We start from the raw sequence: 21,420 nt of genomic DNA, 5'->3' as shown, positions 1-21,420 counted from the left end.
CAATAAATACCTTTTATTGAAAACGCCCGTCTATCTCTTTCTCTGCATTTCTGGTGAAACAAAGCAAGCACGAATGACTGAGTAACATATCTATCTATTGTTTCCACAACTCTGAAGATCAGTTTTGCCTTGGGGAAACAAAGTTGTCATGTTTATGCGGTTGTCAGAAACTAATCCCTTCTGGTGAACTCGAGAAAGTTTCTAGTGACCTCTGACTTACCTGACACTCACAATTAAGTCTAATATATTTCGATAGAGACCTAGTAGACATAAGCCCTACGTCACATCTATAGGACATATTATTCCAATGCGCAGAGCCTATTGGGAATGTAGGAACTACACTACAATAGGACACTGAAAAATCTGTCATACTTGCAACTTTTTCCCAGATGCATGTTTTGTCTATCGACGTTAACAGATCTCGATTCTTTCAGTTAGGATCTGCCATTTGTGACTGGGAATTGATTTTATTTTTACACACTGAAGTTGACTTTAGGTGTGCAAAGAAGTTTGTGAATCAGGGACAGTTTTATTGAATAATAAACCGGCTAAATGAACACCGCAGCCCCCCAGTTCTTTACATCAACAGCAGTCCAGTGATGCTACTTGCTTCGATTCAGAAATCCTTACCTTTATTGCCTCAAGGTGAAACTGTTACTAGAATGTGGCCTATGCGAAGTTCCTTTATTTTATTTTGCATCGTGGTACCTGTGATGAAGAATCATCTGGTCGAACAATGCATTTATTCTTGCGGTCTTGGTAAATAGATGTATTATTTGTCGAACATTTTTATATTTATTTTTATTTTATTGAAATATGTCACTGAGTTGTGTTTAAAAAAAGGTTGTGTAAAGAAAGTATGCTTTTTCTTTTATTTAGATACCATGATCAACAGGACGTCACTAGCAACTTTCTTGGAGCTATGTGGCTAATTTCAATAACTTTTTTATCGATTGGCTACGGCGACATGGTACCGAATACCTACTGTGGAAAAGGAGTTTGCTTGCTCACTGGAATTATGGTAAGCTTGTATTCTTAATTACATTATGTTAGCTCCCAATGTGTTGTGCAGCTGGCATTTGACGTGTTTCCTCCATTTGTTAGATGCTGAAACCAGTTAATGCAGTGCTTAATTTGTGCAGGTGGCTTCCAATGCTCAGCACTAGCACTTAATTGTCAGCACCGGCTCTAGTGACAGTCCACCACATGGTGGCGTTGTCTTTTATAAATTTTTGAGATGAGTGCAGCAACCGTGTTTATTAAGTCAATACACACTGGAAATTAAAAAAACTAGCCGCTCATGACCTTATCATAGCTGCGTGTGGCCTGAAATAGTCTGAATTGTCGCACTTGTAAGAATGCGATGGTTAGGTGTTGTATGGGTACTGCGATTGGTAGCGCTGGCAGGGTATGGGTGATGCATGCTGCAGTGGCTTTCTGAGAAGAGCCCTGGCACTTAATTTTTTTACAAATTAAGCACTGAGTGAATGTACACTGAAATACTAGAATGAAACTTGTAGACCAATAAGCAATCATCTGGTTCATTGATAGTATGTTGTTATCGACTGTTATTCTTCATAGCCTAGCTTATAGCGGGTATTATTTCACATCTGGCTCCCTTACGTGACACCTACTTTCTCAGGCCCTTCCAATTAGAGGGTTCTTAAGCTCCATATATAAAATCATGCTGGTTGAAGGGGACCTGCTGAGAACCCATGTCTCATGCTTTGAAAACGTTGTCAGTGAACTTGATCATTTAAACCCCTTTTTCTTGCTTCACTAATAACAGACCCATATGTACCATCGCCGAACAACCCTGAAATCAACCCATTAAAAAATGTACTTCTCTTACCTCCTTTAGGCCTTTCGTGTTTTGGAGGCAGGGTTTTTCACTATGTACATTTTTATATATAGAACCCTAATATAATCCCCTCTCCTCCATATATATGATCAAGGTCCAAGGCGGGACCCAAATGCGTCGTGACGCTTGAGCACCGAAAATAAACTAAAAGCACTGAACTGAGGTCCGTGTCCGTATCTTCTTTGCTACTGGGATTGTAGTTTTGTGTCTGCCGATACGGAAACTGCGAGATATATATATATATATATATATATATATATATATATATATATATATATATATATATATACACACACACACACACTTATGGTATGTATATAGCTGTGTACACGTTGTGGCTCATTAGCTGCACGCATAATTAATGTTTGACCTTTTGTAAGCATGGTTGAGTTATTTGCTTTTTGTTTGAAAAGGGAACCATTTCACCAAAGGACGTGCTAGCAGTTAAGTGAAAACACAGCATGTGACAAATAGAATGTCAATGAATCTTCATGTATAGTAGCATTGTACCATTTTTGTGCTGAGTGTCACTTTCTGCCGCGGAGCCCATTAGGTCAGCTTGGTAATGTGCCTACAATAACAAATCTACCCGCCGTCTACTAAGGCATGGTTGGAAGTCTGCCACCTGACACTGTGAAGCAAACAGTCCTGTTCAGCATGGCCGCCCCACCATTGTAAAGGATCTAAAAACGCTCTCAACGAGCAAGGAAATGCAAAAGGTCTCACATTTTTTTAAGTTAGGGCTATTGGCATTGCAAATGGCAATGTTTTTTACCTACCAAGGGAGGAAGGGGGGAGCAGCGGGGGGGGGGGCTGACTTCTAAAATGCTCTCTTGGAGAGGGATTAGCCAAAAGTAAACTAAACAAGAAGAGACTTTAAAAACAAGAAAAAGAGTTGCACAATACACATGAATAAAAGAATTATCACAAATGATGACAGCGTGCAGCAAACATTACACATTGTGAGGTGTGCCTTGGCACTTTAAACAGTGAATGTTACCATCCAACTGAAGAGTAATCAGTTCATCGACCAGGGAAGGGTAAACAGCTGTGTTTATACAATATGAAAAAAATGTGTATTAAGTAAACCTAGATGTCTATGGAAAATGCATTAAAACGCTGGACTACACGATCTGAGGAAAACCCAGAAAGGCCCAATAATAACGGTTTACATACCTAATCTCAACTTATAAATGATCGCAGCTGCGTACTAACAAAAAAGAATGTGAAACAACAAAAACCTGGGGTGATCTCCACTTTCATGTTTTACCCATAATGTGTGATCTGAGGCAAATATTTAATTTCACTGAGCCATCTTTTACTTCGTTATCACATATGAGAGCACGTTCAAATATGTAGGTTAAGTGATTGTGCTGCACAAAAACCTGTTGTATTTGATGTATAATATGATGCTCTATATATATTTTAGGAATATAGGCCAAGTATTGGGTGTACATGACAAGTGAAGCGCCTCTTAGTTCACTAATGGCATTGTTGTAAGGAGGAGGACATGAATGGTTCCAAAGAGTGCATGTTTACACCTAGCATTTTTAATAAAAGCCACTGAATGCAGTGAATACATCTGATTTACTAAGATGAAATGCTTCGGCAGGTTAAACAATTAAGAAATACACTTTTTTGTTGAATTTTGAAGAGACTACATCATGTTTGTTGCACGAATTACATTGCATTGTATTTTAATTGGATTTTTTTTATAGATTTTGCTACCCCTGACTGGGCGTTGAATGGCTTTACTGCTTCACAGAGAATAAATATGTGTGTATATACTTTGTCTGCAGACAGCAGTTAAACTAAGAGAGGTAAAAAAGTTGGTGAAAAGCGAATGCGGGTCGGCGGTTTTCAATTGCCATATTGTACAGCGACAGTCCTTTCTGTGTGAAGTATTTGTACACAATTATTGGGGGATTTAAGACAAAACCTTGCACAGTCTATGTCTATGATTTGCGGTGAAAGTTTGGGTAAGAGTGGTTCATTTTCACAAATAATTAGCGGTTTATATATTTCAATGCCAATCTGCAAACGATTGCAGCTGCCTACTCATGAAGCAGACACACTGTCAGTGCTACTGTCCCTAAAAATAAAAAGTCAGCACTAATCAGGATTAATACTCCGTCGTGCTCTCTGAATAATCTGTTATACAGGATTAACAATAAAAAAGTATGCTGAATTCCTGCACTTTATGGTGAATGTCTTCTCTGGGGCAATATTGCCCTTGGGGTGTGTTTTGAAGGAAAACACAGACTAAAAAAGTGTTAATTAGGCCTGGGCTGTAAATTCCATTCCGCTCGCGAAATTTGGGTAATTTCGCATCCCACAGAGAGCGCAGAATTGCCAAAAATTCTGTGATCCGCAGCTTTGCGGAATTCTTTGCTTGTTCGCGCTTTCAAAATGCGTGTTCGTGAGATATTTCTCCCCGAGCACGCAAACAGGTTTCGCTAACAGGAAAAAAGCACCGCAAACGAGCGGAACAAGCAATTCCACGTGTTTGCAGAACTTTTGTGTGCTCTCGGAGATTTTTACCGCTTCACAGAGCTTTGCGTAGCGTGACTACGCAAATTCCGCCCACCCCTATTGTTAATGCTGCATTTACGCAGAAGCATGCCAGTGCAGCTGCACTACAAGTCATGGGGGAAGGAGCCGACTGCAGAGACTGATTGCAGCTGTGCACTGTAAAGCCCAAAAATAATATTAAACACTGAAATACCATTCTTTGATATATAAAGATGCGGAAAAACACCAGGAAGCACCTCCTGTGCTGTAGATCTGGCAGCAACCTCCCAGGGTGGTGTAGATCACGGGTTCACGTCACAGGAGGCAGGCGGGCCCATAGCTCGCACGAGAAACCATGCTGGTCTCTTGACATTCTCAAGAGAGATAAAAAAAAATTACAAATTGAAAAATAAAGGGCTACTGAAGCTGGTTGTCAGTTCGACCAGGAAAGGATGACAGAGTAAAAATGAGGAGACTGGATTGATTTAGCACAGAATATCACTCGCGAATGTGTCAGTGGCAGGGATCACACTGATTTAACATACCAAAAACACCTCCCCACTTATGGGCACTGAAGTTCAAAGCCAATGTAAAACACAGACTGGATTGCCTTTCTGAGCTGCAGTCCAAGGCGTGAAAGGGGCGCTGTCCAAAGAAATCACACCCTTCTCTGCTTACTGCATGACTTCAAAGAACGCAAAGAAACAAGGTGAAACAAGGCACACAGATGTGGATGGTTTGGTCCCGGGGGACACCGGGGAGTGCATAAAGAAAACAAGGCCCCACGAGGAGGTCCCTGCTTGTGCCCTGGTGGAACAGTGGAGTGCACGCTCGATCGGAGTGTAAAAGTGACCCATCATTAAGAAAGTAATGTTGAAATAACAAAGTTATCTTTGTGTGATGCAATCATTTATTTTGGGTGTGCTGCTAAACTCCTTCATCATCATAACATTGTTTGCCTGCCTATAGAAGTCAAAACTTTTATTTTAGTAGTATACTGATAGAGTGAGTGGGAAAAGTACTATAGATTATGCATATCTGCCAAGGTTTCAGATTGCTATGTGTGACATTTTCATAATTTAGGTGTAATTATGAGTGACATTTCAGCAACTATGAGTGACACTTTCTTGCAAGCAAATTCAAGCAATGAAGAGGAGGGGAACATATAAATACATTTCAGAAATTCCACCCATTTGAGCAATGTGACTGCCCCAGGAAAAGCAAATTTTTATAGCATAGGAAGTCAGTGCAACAGTAGGAGATCGTGACTCACGCCATCGCTGCCACGTTTTCAGATTGGTTGTGTCACATTTCCATTGTTTCAATGCACCTCTGGGTGGCATTCAACTGCAAATGAGTGAAACTGGGAGTGACATTGAAAAAGATCAAATACTAGAAACTTCATACTATTGAGCAGTTAGAAGGTTTAAAAATTACTTGAAACTAATGCAAAACTCCTGAAAACTGCTTTCTAAGATGACCATTATATAAAACAGTTGAGGTACCATTTGGTCGTCTCAATTAAGTCAGAAGGTAATTCTGCTGCGTCAGCCAGTATAAACTTGCTGTGAAAACCGCACCACATCACTGAAGAAGATGTGTTTTGCATATGTCGCTCTCTGCCCATTTAAGCTTGCTGCTGGAATTTTTTTGTAGCAGAAAAAATCATCAGTTTAACCCAGCTCACCCACCTAATCTGGTAGGCCCACAAAGAGAAAAAAATGATCATCCAATTTGCTGACCTGCTATCTCGAGACTGGATGCACTGGCGGCAGAACAGCAGAGGAAGGGAAAGCTGCAACTGCAACATCCATGTCTTAGGGGTCAAATCACCATGGTCTCAGCTGTCTGCTGTACCTAGTGCGTGCTGACAGTACGACCCAGGCGTGCAACGCACATAGGGCTAAAGGGCTTCAGCCCTTCCTCTGTCGTGGGTTGCCTGGACCCGCTGCAGCTCAAGCTGGGAAGAGGATGTGGTCCGTCGGCTAGACTGCCGACTTTGGTGCTGGAAACCAGGGTTCGAGCCTCCGGGTCACGTCCACATGCTGTGATTCTGGGCAAATTACTTAATCTCTCCGTGCCTGAATGTGTAATGTAAATACGGTGCTCATCTAATGATCTCCAATACCTTTGGGTCGAGTTTGCGCTATATACATATGCAACAAAAAAAAAGAAAGCTACTGTGGGATCGGCTAGGCAGTGTCTGGAGTCTTATCTCCAGCGCTCTCGAGTTTTTCACAGGTATTTAAAGACCATTTGCATATTTAGATACCCTTGTAAACTGGTTACCAAGGCTTAGTTTTTTTCCTCTGGTTCCAGTACATTAACTCCCGTAGTGGGAGAATGCATTTTATGAAAATTAATATTAAGTAGAGTTGCCAAAAGAAAAATGCTGGCCTTGTGTTGTTTAAAGAGCCAGCAAAGACCTTGTCTTTACACTAAATAGGGTTATAAATAAAAAAGCATGTATTAATTTGTAATGTGACTTTTCTGTCTTTGTTCCCTTTAATTATCAATCATGGATCATTCAGGCAGCCCTACAACGCAATTATAAGTGCTTTCTATTTATATTTGCTGTTCAAAGTATGCACAGATAAGTGCTGAAAATATGGCTTTAGGTGACTGCCTTTTTTTAACTGTCTGGGAAATCAAAATATTGAGCTGGCAACCCTTTTCATAAGACTGTAAGTTTGTTGTAGGATCAGCACATTATGAATTTCTTCCACCCTTCATCCCTGAATAATGCCATAAGAGCAATTGTTTAACTTATATCTGAAACCCTACACCCCCGTCAGTAACAAGCTGAGTTACTTCAAGTGTCTGGGAATTGATCCTGCATTCAGAAAACTCCCTCCTCATTCTCGGCCTTCACTTTCACGCTCACCCTGCACTCACAACGATCACAATGAACTTATACTGATCACCATGCACTCACACCATTTCGCTGCTCAACCTGCACTCACAGTGATCACTCTGTACTCACATGGCACTTGTGCTGTTCACCCTGTACCTCACCCTGGAGTCACACAAGCCTAATACTCACCCTGCACTCATGTGACACTTACCTCACCTGTCCCCCTCTCTGCTCAATGTGCAATATCACTCAAACACTAACCATGCGTTAATTTGTCCCACTCTGCACGTACATCAACACCCAAATTCATATGGCCACCTCACCCACTCTGCAGTTACTCTGCATACCCTAATCTCAAACTGTTGCATCGCTCACCATGCACCCACAAGGGCACTCCTGCCACCCACAGTGGGTTAATTTGCCTGCTACAACGAATGTGTACCATGCAGATCACAGAACTGAGTGTGAGTAAACTATGAGTAAAACAATAAAAGAGGTGCTATAGAGAGATGAGGTGCATTGTTGGTGAGTTGCAGTTAGGGAATCCATGGAGAAGTAGGAAATGGGGGCGCCAAAAAGACTGTTGCACCAGTATTAGGGCCAGCCCTGGGAGGGAGTGTTAGCCTCCCCCCCTATGTTGTGCCACTAATACCACTTGACACAAGGGCAGTAGGTTCAGTCCAATTAAAGTTCCAGGCCGGCCCACCTGTCCAGTGCCAAATTATCTACTGACTCACTCACTCACTGACAGTACACTACCCCTACCCTCCTGTCCAGGGCACATGTTTCTCTACTGTGCAGTTCTGGGGTCAGGAGGGGTGAACTGCAGCTCTTGGTACTCCAGCATGTTCCTACTGCTGCACAAACTCCTGCTGCACACCAGTCAGTACACAGAAGTACTGCACACACGGTAACCGCTCCTGATGCACACTATCATCTAACTGCACAAGAGTGACTTGTGCCGTGCAAATAAATATAGCATGGTAATCTGATGTGATTTCGTAGTGCACATGCACTTTGCAGCTGCACGGTCTGTAATTCGACTTTGGCAACGGTAATGCATGCACTTGGACTCCTGCCGAACCCAAGTGCTGTCGCTTGCACATCAAGCCTAGGGCTCCTGGTGTAATGAACTAATTATGTTGGCTGGTGGCCCTGCCTCGCTGGAGACGTGGCTTGCCCCTCTTGGCATCAGCAGCAAAGGAGAGAGTCAGCCGGCTCATGCCAGCAGGAACTTTAAATTAACAAGCCCGCCTCCATTAAAAGAAGTGAAAATAAGGCCAAGACAAGCATACAGGTGATATTAATAAATAAATAAAGGCGCACAATGAGTGCAGTTTGATGCTATCATAGGTGGGAAGGGTCTACTTTAGAGGCAATGCAAATAAGAAAAAAATTTAAGGGTGCTGTAAATAAATAAAGGCGCACAGCAAGCCTGCTCGATGCAGTTTTGGAGGTGAGAGGGGTGTGCTTTGCAGGCAAGCCATAAGAGAAACCAAAGCAAGAAACAAAAAACTCAGTAGACCGCAAGGAAGTGAATGAGCCAGGAAGATTTGGAGGGTGAGGCCGGCGACACAGAGAGGAACGGAGTGCAAATTCGATCCATAAACAGTGCCATGGGGGAAATGCACATGGACGAACACCAGGGTTGATAGATTTGCACAATGTCTTGTAACATGAGGACAACCAATTGGAGAGCCAGTAGGAGGGTGGAGGGGCCATCACACACAGTAAAGTGTGATGGCCAACCAAAAGGTTCTCTGAGTGAAATCTCTGGAAAGAGAGCTAAGCACGCACAGGAGGGACATTAGCACAAATGCACCAATAACAAGCCAGCATTTTTAAATGCTACATGAAACAACCAATGGCAATTGGTGGGTGTGCCAGAGCCCATAGAAGAGGATACAACAGGTCAATCGAGGCTCAAACTAAGAAAGCACTGCTGTCCTAGTGCTTGTAGGATGACATGTAAAGTGACTGCTCATACACAAGCACAGTAAATGCTGTACAACTCCTAGCACGATTACTGATTTTAATGTCCAGTTAGGCCTCATTAAGAAGTCTATTAAGTGTTTGCCTACAATCGTATGTGGTTGATAGTAATAAAACTAAAGAGTTTTTGTTGAGAAGTCCAAACGTTTTTATAACCACAATTTTCCTTTCATTTATGGAAAGTAAGTACACATCTAGGTATTGTATTTACTTTTTTTGTTCAATTAATAACCTATCTCCTTTTTCAAAAGTGACTTCCCAGATTAGTTCAGCTACAGTGTTTCTTCTCAGTAAAAATGTAATAAATGAATGCAAAAGAGCCGCTTTCCATAATGCAGTGCATAGCCATTCATATGTGGAGTTTAACTTGAAGTTGCCACGTAGTATAAAATGAGCAGTGTTAATTGTCAAGGTTGCATTTTCTTTACCATCAAAACGTATATTATTATTACTGTCCACTTATTTCTACATACTGTTTATTATGCCGGGATTGTGTATCCTGCCGGTGTGTTCAACTATATTCGATGTTCTATATGATGAAATCTTAAAACACAGTTGGTCTCTATTCTACAACTTTTTCTGCGCTTGTCTCAATTAGATGTTAAAAAGTAGAATTTTGTTACCCTGGTTTATTCATGCAAATGTGCACGTTTTGTTTTAGGATTATCTGCATTTGTTAAGCTCCGGAAGGGGAAAGAAAAGGGGAGGAAAGGCATTTTTAAAGGGGTAGAGGGGTGTGGCATTTTGAAAGAAATAACAGTTAGTTATGGGAGAGGCACTCCTTTTCTTAAACACATAGATACTCAATATTAAACAAAATAAACACGCGTGCTGTGGAGGGAGATGCAATGTCCAAATAGCATCTACAAACTAGAACATGGAACAGATCAAGCGTGACCGCTTGCCCTCTACGCACTGTTGCGATTCCGACCTCGGATCAAATTAATCCATACATAGGCATATGACCCAATTCTTAACACATTTCATGCATAAAGACTCTTCAATCCTTGAAGTTTCAAAATTATATTTTTACTGGCATGTCAATTTTATAAAGCACATTAAACATTGACTGTACATAAATGCCATGAATTCATTTTTCGAATTTATGTAACGACATCACATCCACATAGTTATAAATTTACTGACAAGTTTACTCAGCCCAATGCATTTCGGGCCAAAGGGCCCTTCGTCAGGGGCAGTACCTGAAATGACACAAAATAATAGAATTTTTTTTACTTAGATGATACCGGTTCTTCAATCATGCAATTCGTAGCTTGTCACTGTTTTGAATTAGCTAATATCATAACGTGATTTTCTAAGAAAAAGACCATAGAATCAATTGTAACATCTCAATGACGGACTTATGTTACTTAACACTCACTTGTATATGTGTAGGAAGGAGTAATAGAAGTTGAAAACAACCGAAATGGACTAGTTGCAGAAGGTGACTGGATCAGACGCTCTAAGAAAAATAACCATTTTTAGTGATGGAAATTAAATGAAAGAGAGGTTGCTACCAACAACACAATACTAGAACCCAGCACTTACTGAAAAGAAGCGCGAAACTATAATGAGAAACGTTCCGAATATACGTCTTCTGGCTGTTCCTAGTCTTATAGTCCAAAGTGCACCAACATCTCACAAACAATTCCACCGCATACATAAGCGCCGACCCTAATGACAACAAACAAAACGTCACCTAAATCGTACGATTGCATTTGCTTCGCACTGTTTTCTATACCAGGAACCTAGTAACACACACCTTGTTGGAATGGCGGAGTGCGGGAAATATTAGCCTTCTTTCCTGTTCGTGTCGTATTATCAAAGTTGCTAAGGAAACAACAACAGAGACACCAACGTTAACCCAACTCTGTGTTTATCTAGAAAAAGCGCTATGACCTCGCATCTAACGCACGTACCTCGTAAAACCGCTACTCTAATCTTCCGACATATCCTCCCTCTTGATACGTGGTGCCGGTGATCCTGTGCACGGATGAAAACGAACGCCTACCTGGACGCGACGGCCTCTTTTTATGACACGAAGAAACAATGAATGAAATGAAAAACGGACTGATAGCCCAAAACGGGATCAAAACCAAAACAAGCGCCATGTTTAGTGTAATGTGGGGTGCATAGATTCAAAATTCTATAATACATGATGCAATGTAAAGAATAAAAGTAACATTATAGTGGGTTTATACCATCCTGAGACATTAACTAACATTTATATGGCAAAAAATAAACATTGCAGTCCTCCAGCGTTTTTTGTTGTGCAATAGTCACAGAAAACAAATAAGGTCTACTCTATCATTGATCCCTTTGGGATCTTGTGTCTGTAGTCTTTTAATCCAGAATATCTCTCTTTGTAACAAAGTTTTGGTGAGACTCTTGCCGGGTGATGGAACAACAACTTCGAGAATCTGAAATTTCATTTGGGCTATGGTGTGTCTATTTTTGTCCCAGTGCACTGCCAAACTGCTGTTGGTATTCTTGTTGCGAATGGTGCTTTTATGTTCTGATATGCGTATCTTAATCTTTCTCTCCGTTTTGCCCACATATAACAGTCCACATGGGCATTTGATGGCATATATAACGTTCATAGTATTACAATCTGCATTGATCCTGGTGGGAATTGTTTCTCCCGTGTGAGGGTGTTTCACTGTATCCGATACTATGACGTTGTTGCAATGTACACAGTTTTGACACTTTCTCATGCCCTTGTAGTTGTCTGCAGTTTTTTTCAATTTGGGTTTCAGAAACTCTTTGATATTACGTGACCTTCTGTACGCAAAAATAGGTTTATTTACAAATAAATCTTTGAAGTCAATTTCATTACTGAGCAGTTCCCAGTGGCAATTGATGCTCTTCTTGATTTCCTGAGAGCAGGTGGAATATTTCGAGACAAAAATCTGTCGTTGGTGTTGCTGTTTAGTTTTTTTATGGAGTAAAGTTTCCCTTGGTGTTTTTTCTGTCTTATCCTTGGCTGTTTCCAGTACAGTCACTGGGTACTTTTTTGACGTTTTGTTTGTTGTCATTAGGGTCGGCGCTTATGTATGCGGTGGAATTGTTTGTGAGATGTTGGTGCACTTTGGACTATAAGACTAGGAACAGCCAGAAGACGTATATTCGGAACGTTTCTCATTATAGTTTCGCGCTTCTTTTCAGTAAGTGCTGGGTTCTAGTATTGTGTTGTTGGTAGCAACCTCTCTTTCATTTCATTTCCATCACTAAAAATGGTTATTTTTCTTAGAGCGTCTGATCCAGTCACCTTCTGCAACTAGTCCATTTCGGTTGTTTTCAACTTCTATTACTCCTTCCTACACATATACAAGTGAGTGTTAAGTAACATAAGTCCGTCATTGAGATGTTACAATTGATTCTATGGTCTTTTTCTTAGAAAATCACGTTATGATATTAGCTAATTCAAAACAGTGACAAGCTACGAATTGCATGATTGAAGAACCGGTATCATCTAAGTAAAAAAAAATTCTATTATTTTGTGTCATTTCAGGTACTGCCCCTGACGAAGGGCCCTTTGGCCCGAAATGCATTGGGCTGAGTAAACTTGTCAGTAAATTTATAACTATGTGGATGTGATGTCGTTACATAAATTCGAAAAATGAATTCATGGCATTTATGTACAGTCAATGTTTAATGTGCTTTATAAAATTGACATGCCAGTAAAAATATAATTTTGAAACTTCAAGGATTGAAGAGTCTTTATGCATGAAATGTGTTAAGAATTGGGTCATATGCCTATGTATGGATTAATTTTATCCGAGGTCGGAATCGCAACAGTGCGTAGAGGGCAAGCGGTCACGCTTGATCTGTTCCATGTTCTATTTTGAAAGAAATAGCATGTACAATGGACATAGAACTATGGATATCTAAATGTCTTATAATTAAATCTATGTGTCCTACTTGCTTTCTTACTCAATTATTTGGGCTAGCACAAAAATATATATGCTCATACATAGGGGATGCCTGATTCCCTTCCGGCAATAGATTAGAGCCAAGATTTAAACAAGCATTGGCATAGCCAATATCTCGCTTTTGGGACCTTAAAAGTGTTTAGCGATGCAACAGTTGGTGTTGTTGCACCAAGAATATTGTGCTGGATAACTAAATACTTATAAGGTCCCAAAAGCAAGACCTATTGTCTATGCCAATGCTTGTTTACATCGCTGAAAGCACCGCACACCACAATGTAAAAAATGCGGGATGCGCCCACCAGTGTGGCGGGCGCATCTTAATTGGATTTGCCGGACCGCCGCACGCATAGTGGGTGGTCCCATTTGCTGATACGAGTCTGCCCACCCGCCATCGTAATAGACCCCTAAGTGTCAGCATGTCTTATGTCACACCTCTAGTCAATTCCAACTTTTTAACCAATGTAACTTGCCTGCTGGGTTTGAGGACCCATACTAGGGGATAAACCTAAAGCTACAAATCCCAAACGGTAATATGCTGTTGACTGAAAAGACCAAATAACAAATGTGGTCACATTTGCTATAGATGTTTGGCAGTGCTGTGAAAAGCAACATAAAATTCAGTTTGTAAAGGTCTACTTTTTCTCAAGTTTTAAACAACCGAGTGAGCAAGAGGGTGGATATGGCCTTTTGCCTGCAGTTGAGACAGTGAGCCATTCCTACCAAACAACTCAACCAAACTGTCTGCAAGGATGTCACTGAGTAATGAAGGAAGCAGGAAGATTTCGGGGCAGTCTCTGCACTTCAAAGGGTTGTGTCACCCTACGCACCCCCAGCCACAAGAGTCCAGCTCACTTTCAAGAGTAGGTCTGGGGAGATTGCATCGCATTCTCCTAAGCAACAAAGAACTTAAGCAGGAACACTTAAATCGTCCATTTTGTCTGCCATCCAAGAAGAATTCCTATTTGTAGTGAAACATGCTCACACATACAGGTCCAACATACACCCTGTTCTCTGCATGCAGCTCCACATTGACTCCGCATCCGTAGAGGTTGCTGAGGGAGACTGTGTAAAGCTTTTGTCAGGGGAAAGCAGAGGTCGTCTCTCCCATGACAGGGAAAAACTGCCTGTGTTTTTCACTATAATTACTGCTGCTGCTACTTCCGTGTTCAGCCTTTCATGAGGACAGTAGCCAATATCCAAAGAAGGGGTGCACTCTTGGTGTGTTTCCTGACCTCAGAGCTATACTCTGGGGTGTCAACCAATTTACGATGGGCTCTCATTGAACATGCGTGATTATCGTATTCGCTTAGGAAAAAGTAACACAAAAAAACCTGCAGGGACATACCATAATTTACTAGTAGTCTATCAAAGGTAAGAGGTGCACACTGTCCAGAGCCATGAGGGGGTGGGGGCATTTCCATCTCTCACACACAAAGTTTCACAAATTCAGTGAAGATTTGCTTGCTGACACTGGTAACGTTTTGGGATTTGCCAACTTCACCAAAGCATTGTCTACACAACTGTGCAATTTTCCAGCCACAATATGGCAGTAAAGGTCGGTATATCCTACGACTGGAAAACAGTTATGGACCGACACAGGCAAATGGGGAATGAGGTACAGAGCCGGCATGGGCCCGCAATGGGCTGGTCATGCAAGGTTATTTAGGGCCATGCCAACGTGGGCACTGCAAGGAGTAACGGAGGTCATGGTCAGTGTGGATCATACTCCTGGTGGGGGTGGGAGTGTGATGGACGACTGCCACAGACTGATGGCAGTCCACTCACAGCTCCTCACAACCACTGGTGATCAGTTAGCAAAGGCCTTGGACCCTGATGTTGCCTTCTCACCAATTAACGCGTGTGCAACCAGCAGAACCCTGTCAACTCCTTGTCTAATCTCAGGTGTACCAAGAGCATGCATCTCCTAAGGACATCGGCCTGGTGGTGTCTGTCCTTGTTGTCTTCTCAGACAGCATATCAGAAACACTGGTAGTGGTGCTGGACTACTCTGGTGCAGTGGGCATGGGGTCAGAAACTCTAACAGTGTGAAGCCAGGTTGGGGAAGGCCACACCCTGAAGCAGCTGTGTTGGCCCAGCAATCAGTGGAGTCCAGGAAACCAACAGTCACTGCCTGTGTAGACCTGCCTCAGATGGAGCCCTAGGGGCTACCTGTGTGAACAGAGACTGTGAGGGTGCAGAAAGTGTCAAGTCAAGTAAATCTGTGCTTCTGTGTCTTAAAGATCACATTATGGCCAACAGAGGTAATCTAATTTAGTAGTGTGTATATAACTGTATGCACAGCTTATCGATGTGTTACTGGTTCACGAGGGACGTGTGCGGTAATTGAGCTGACATTATCATGAAGTTATAGAAGACGCAGTGTGCAGGGGTGTGTAACTTGGCAGCTAATGTTAGCTGTGGTTGGGGTGAGGGCTTCCAGCTGTCTTGTTCATTGTCTTGAGAAAGAATTGAACATCTCCCTTTTCGCCCAATGTGACTTTTTCCTTTGGCTCGATTTAGCCGCCATGATCCCGCTGGACAAGAAGTGACTGTAACAGGGCTCATAAGCTGGCACCTTCCCTTCCCAAAAGGTGCTACTGGGCTGATCGACAAGCTGGTGCTGCCGAGCCCCCAGCACTCAGGGTCTTCTTTGTAAAGTGACACCGGAGGCCCAGGGCGTCTCTCAATAAAGCCCGTACCGACATTTTACAAACTCTACCACGCATTTGCTTGCCGATTAATTCTAGACAAAGACTCAAGTTCTTTGCTTTTTGGTGAATATCTGCCGATCAGATGTACCCAAACTTGGCCCTTTGCTTTGATGTTTGCGCACAGTCAGAGGAGACATGTATTTGTAGAGGTCTTCCTTGGAATCTTCGCGGCCCTGAAGCGGCGCTGTGGGATTGTATGTCCTAAACACGGTAATACCTGCTTGTGTTTGATGGGGCTATGGGGCCCACGATTGCATTTCTGGCTGCACGTGCTTCTGCTGCAGGACGTATCCTCGCGAGGTTCAGCGTCAGCACAGGATGCCTATAATCGAATCCAGCTGAAATATGAATGTCCATATTTGTGATCCGGCGGTCGGTGTGAGAGGTTTGGGAGCTGTTAGGAATTTTAAATGTGTAACACGAGTATGTTGTGTGTTTCAGCAAACACACGTGCTTCCATTGTTGATGTGATGCACGTACATTTTACAATGGAAAAAAACCAAGCATTGGCCGCGCGACGCGGCTGGGTGTTGTGCGTGTGCGCGCGTGCCCATAAAAATGAAATACATTTAAAAAACGCAAGTGGTGACGCGAGTGGAGTGCTCGTGCGCGCGCAACGTGAAAAAGTGCTGTGCACGTCGCGCGCTCCTGTGCGCGTAATAGCAAGCTGGTGGCCTGCCTGGGTAGCACTTTTCAGAGCAGCTACTAAATTTCTCGCAAGAGCAGCGCATGCACGCGGACTCCAGCGAGACCTAAAAAGCACTTCCAAGGTAACTTGGTCCAATCTTTGGTAGGCAAAGCAATTCATATGTGGGCTTTATGGCACAGGGATACCATGGTACAGGTTTTACCGGGCACATTGACATTGTTTGTGTAAATCATCTGTTGTCATGGCAAAATTACTTGTATCACAGTTGAGTTGAAAAGTGAAACTTTAGGGGCATTAAAGACAGTCATGTGAGGCCTATGGTGAGGAAACTACGTATGACAGGCACCCAAAGTAACTTCCATATGAGGCTTGTAAGAAATTGGGTTACCGGTTGAGGGGGGTGGAACCCTACTCAATCAGCAAACATAATCCTTGTCAAGGTGAAGTCACAAGCGAACCCCAAATTAACCTGTGCTCAACTCTCTGGTAGCTTGGCACAAAGCAGTCGGGCTTAACTTAGAGTCAACATGTAAAGTATTTATGCAGCACTTCAAACATTAATAAAGAGAAACGCAAGACAAGAAAAATCCAAAACCAATTTAGAAAAATAGAGAACATAAATAATTTAAGATCAAATTATATAAATCCAAACAGTAGAACCAGAGATAAGCAATTGTAAAGTTTTAGGTGAAAATAGTGCCAAAAAGCACAAAGTGCCAAAATCGACGAAAGATTTTGCAATGCTCCGCAAATAGGGTTTAAGGTACTTTGTTTAGCGGTCTTAACTTAGTCCCTGTATCCAGCGTGCACACCATCACGGTCGGCCCGAACTTGTGACTTTGTCCTGGTCCAGCGTGACCACATAACTACAGTTGGCACTTTGTGGTTCTAGGCACTATTTTCACTTAAACCGTTCAAATTGCATATCTCAGATTCTACTGATGGGAATTTATTTGTTTTGGTCTCAAATAATTTATCACATTTTACACAATTTTTCTAAATTGGTGTAGAATTTTCCTTTAGTAGCATTTTCACTTTGAAGTGCTGCATAAATACTTTACACATAGCTTCTAAATTAAGCCTGCCTGCTTTGTGTCAAATTACCATAGCATTAAGCACAGGTTAATTTGGGGTTTGATTGTGTTGCATCCTGACCGAGATTGCGGTTGCTGCTTGAGGAGGATTCCCCCCACCCAACCAGTAACTCAGTTTCATACATTATCTGTACCAGGTAATTTTTAGTATCATAGTCAGCTGAGTTTTCAGAATTGCCTCGACAAACAGACTGCCAGAAATGTTTCATTTCAGATGAATGACAGTCCTAGCCTACTGCATCCCAGACCTATTGTACCGGTAAACATTTCTTGACTTCTATCACTTTACATTGACAGGAGCTCCCGTTGATTTCTGCTGGTGTCCTTTCCACGCAGATGAAAGTTGGCTAGTGGCTTTTAATGATGAAGAGACCATATTTTCAGCATAGTCTCAATTGTAACCTAGTAATATTCCATGAGGCTACTTTTCTATCATACGATTGTGGTTTTCATGCACCTTATGGTGTGAGGCAGCCCATCAAGTAACACTATTTTGAAAAATCTAAAATCATGTCTCATGCAATTGAGTGAATCAGTAACATGTAAACCTTTTTATTGGGATGTGCATGCTTATGTAAATTGTCACGAGTGTGATGTTTTAGATAACATCATCACAGCGTTTTCACCATAGTTCAATTCCTTTCTGAACCATACGCAACTTCCTCTTCTTTACATGATTACAGCGGGGAGATAATGGCAGGGCAGGTCGTGGTAGGCAGTTCTCTACTGGACGAGCACGGAGGAGGCGGGGCTGTGACCTGGAAACAGTATCCACGAGAGGAGCAGCAGGCAGTGAGGGCAAGTGTTAAGGAAGTTGCGCCTGCCATAGCATGCAGGGAAAGAGATGAGGGAGGATGTTATAGTGAATGATGGTTGGCCAAGCCAAAGTGCAATTCTCCTATATTTCCAAATAGCTATTTGTTTGTTCTAAGAAATTGTGCCTTTCTGAGTTTTCAGCTGCTTCTTGATTATTTTCCCCATCCTATATTTGGGTAAGATGTCCATTTTCACAGTAGTCAACCTGTCATCAGGTCCGCTTGAAAGCACCTATGGTGAATCACACAGAATACTCAGAGATCCATTGCTTCCTATTCATATATAAATTAATGCAGCTTAAACCTTATTTAATGAATGTTATATAGATAAAAACTATTTAAAAACAGATTGTGTTAATGGTCTTGCCTAGACGCACATCAGAAGCATTTTGTCTATTGACAGGTGTCAAAATAACCATACGGAATTCAGAAATCCAGAAACACAGCCCTGCATGCATGCAGAATTCCAGAGTGCAGTAAGAATGAGTCGCCAGCCGCTGCCGCCATTTTCCATGCTTTGGCTAGCCTGAGGTGCCATTTCCCAAGCACAACAAGGAGTGAGTGGCTGCGAAAGAGGAGGGAGGAGGGCTTGCTTTTGGTTTTGTATAGTGCCTTTAATCTATTTATTTTTTGCCCGAGCTGTTACATGATTCAGACCTATACGCACATTTCCGTATTAGGCTTGACATCAATTTTAAGGGTGACAGTTCAATATTAATCAATTAGCTGAGGGTACATGTCATATTTTACATTTTTTTGACATACATTTTCTATAGGCAAATATGAGAGTATAAGATACATGCAGTACCACAACGGACCCTACATCTGTGTTAACTCTTGATTTTCAACAAGCGGCTGGCTGGTGCCATAATACTTATTCAAATGAAATTAAAGTAGAGATATATGCCGCCATCAGAACTCCAGACGACAGTAATGATTGTCCAAACGGGTCGGGTAGCCCAATGTACAGGCATCAAGTCATTTAACTGTGTCAGTGACTTACGAGGAGAGCATTGCTTAAAGCTCGGAGGAAGGCTACCTGAATGTGGATGTTGTCTCCCGCATAAACAACCCCGACTCTGTCGATATGTTTAATGCAAGTAGAAATAACCAGGCTTTCGAAGGCTAAAACCAAACATCCTTGCTTTGTCTCTCTGGGGAAAAAGTGAGGGGGGGAGAAATGCCAAATAGTCGATGGTCTTTATGGCTCAAATGCTTGATCCGCAACGAAGATTCAACTGAGACAATCTACTATGGCTTCTTTGTGATCATTTTGTGCTGTGTTTTCTCTAAGTCCATGAGGTGGGTAGAAGTACGATCGTTTTTGAAGGCTGTGTAGCTACTGAAGTAAGCTGTGCTACAGTCAAACATCAGATTCCCAGAAGTAGCAGGGAGACTTGGACAAGGATCCGTTGACAGGCAAGTTGTTCTTCGAAGATGCCTCTTCAATCACATTACCTCCTCGTAAGTCTTCCTCACCACCAGAGTTATGAAGTGACCTACAGCTCCACACCAGAACCCTCCAAAGCAATTTACATTCTATGCATCCTATCCATCCCCAAACATGTCCGACGACCATCCCTCTTTACACAGTGCAAGAGGAGGAACGACCCACCTCACTTCCTGTTCTTTTGGTTCTGCGCTGACTCTCCAGAGTGCATTTACAGGTAAGTTGGGGCGAGGTCGTGCCTTAGCAGGTCCATATGCCCAGGGAGGAGGCCCTGCTGAAATGGGCTCGCTATATTTGCCGCCCCCCCCCCTCATTACCTTATAAGAGGCTTAAGCGGAGCGAGCTCATTCAGGAATCGGAGACCATGCACAGCGGGCTCATTTTTATTCAGGATCGGGTCCACCTGTCCTCTCACGGCATCCTGGAGCTCTCTTGCCTGTTGGGAGTTGCTCCTGGGGCCATCTTGACAGCCAGCCTGGCTACGGTGGATTCCGCTGGCACTGAACGCGAGGCACCCTGCTTAGAGTCTCTTTGTTCTGGCGCTGCGGTAGGGTGATCAGGGTTTTACGACCTTGTACTTCCACCCTGCCCTGCCTTCCTGGGGGAGGCACTTCAGCTGGCCGGCTTCTCGCTTGGTGAATTGGATTGCTTAGCAACCGACTGCTTCTCTCTGTCGTGTTTGTTTTCACAACAGCGTTTTTCTACCTAACTACATCTCGCGTTAGGGATTTCTTCAGTCTGTATCTAACCATGGATCATGGTGAGGCTCCCCAGGTAAAGGCTAAGCCCAGTATTCAGGCCCCTGCAGAGACTCCTTCGCTTCAGGGCATTCAACTAATGATTCAAGCTGCTCTGGCTACATCTTTTAAGGAGCACTATGGCCCTTCTTCCCCTAAAAGACCGAGGGCCAGATGTAGGTCGCCCAATACCGGTCGGTAACGGCCGAAATTACCGAATTTCGGCCTTTACCGACCGGTATTAGGCTACTGAGATGTAGGTGACCTAAATTGCAAATTCGGTAATTTACCGATTCGATATGTTAAGGAATCGGTAAATTACCGATTCCTTAAAATACCGAATCGGTAAATTTCCGAATTTGCAATGTAGGGAGCACCCAAATGAGTGCTTTTCCCATTTTAGGATTTTTATTTACCACCAACTACAAGTTGGTGGTAAATAACGAATACCTTTGAAAATGCAAATCTGTGCATTTTCAACTGTGCCATGTGGCAGACATACATGCCCTTAGGGCATGTATGTGTGCCACATCCGCACACAAGCACGATTCAGGGGTGCAACAGGGTGTCAAAGTGACACCCTGGCACCCTTGAATGTTTCCCATTTATTCCTATAGGAATGAATGGCAATTACCGAATCGGTAAATACCGAATTTTACCGATTCGGTAATGGTTACCGAATATTTTGCTAAATAGCATTTACCGATTCTAAAATACCGAATCAGTAAAATTCGGTATTTTAGAATCGGTAAATGTACTTTACCTACATCTGGCCCCAAGTGTATGGAGCCTTCCACCAGCGCTGATGTTGATG

General features: G+C 42.5%; 1 protein-coding gene across 1 annotated transcript in view; it reads left to right on the top strand.

The window, feature by feature from the left end:
- Positions 1 to 21,420, top strand: part of KCNN2 (potassium calcium-activated channel subfamily N member 2) — a 553,541-nt gene that overhangs the window by 371,044 nt on the left and 161,077 nt on the right. Inside the window, exon 4 of the mRNA XM_086963017.1 lies at positions 880 to 1,021. Coding sequence (XP_086819143.1) covers positions 880 to 1,021 — 142 coding nt within the window. The remainder of the gene's footprint in view (positions 1 to 879; positions 1,022 to 21,420) is intronic.

This window comes from Lissotriton vulgaris, chromosome 3_1 (genome assembly GCF_964263255.1).
Source record: "Lissotriton vulgaris chromosome 3_1, aLisVul1.2, whole genome shotgun sequence".
NCBI lineage: Eukaryota > Metazoa > Chordata > Amphibia > Caudata > Salamandridae > Lissotriton > Lissotriton vulgaris.
Note: the sequence above shows the minus strand (reverse complement) of the source record. Positions and strands in the feature narration are given on the sequence as shown.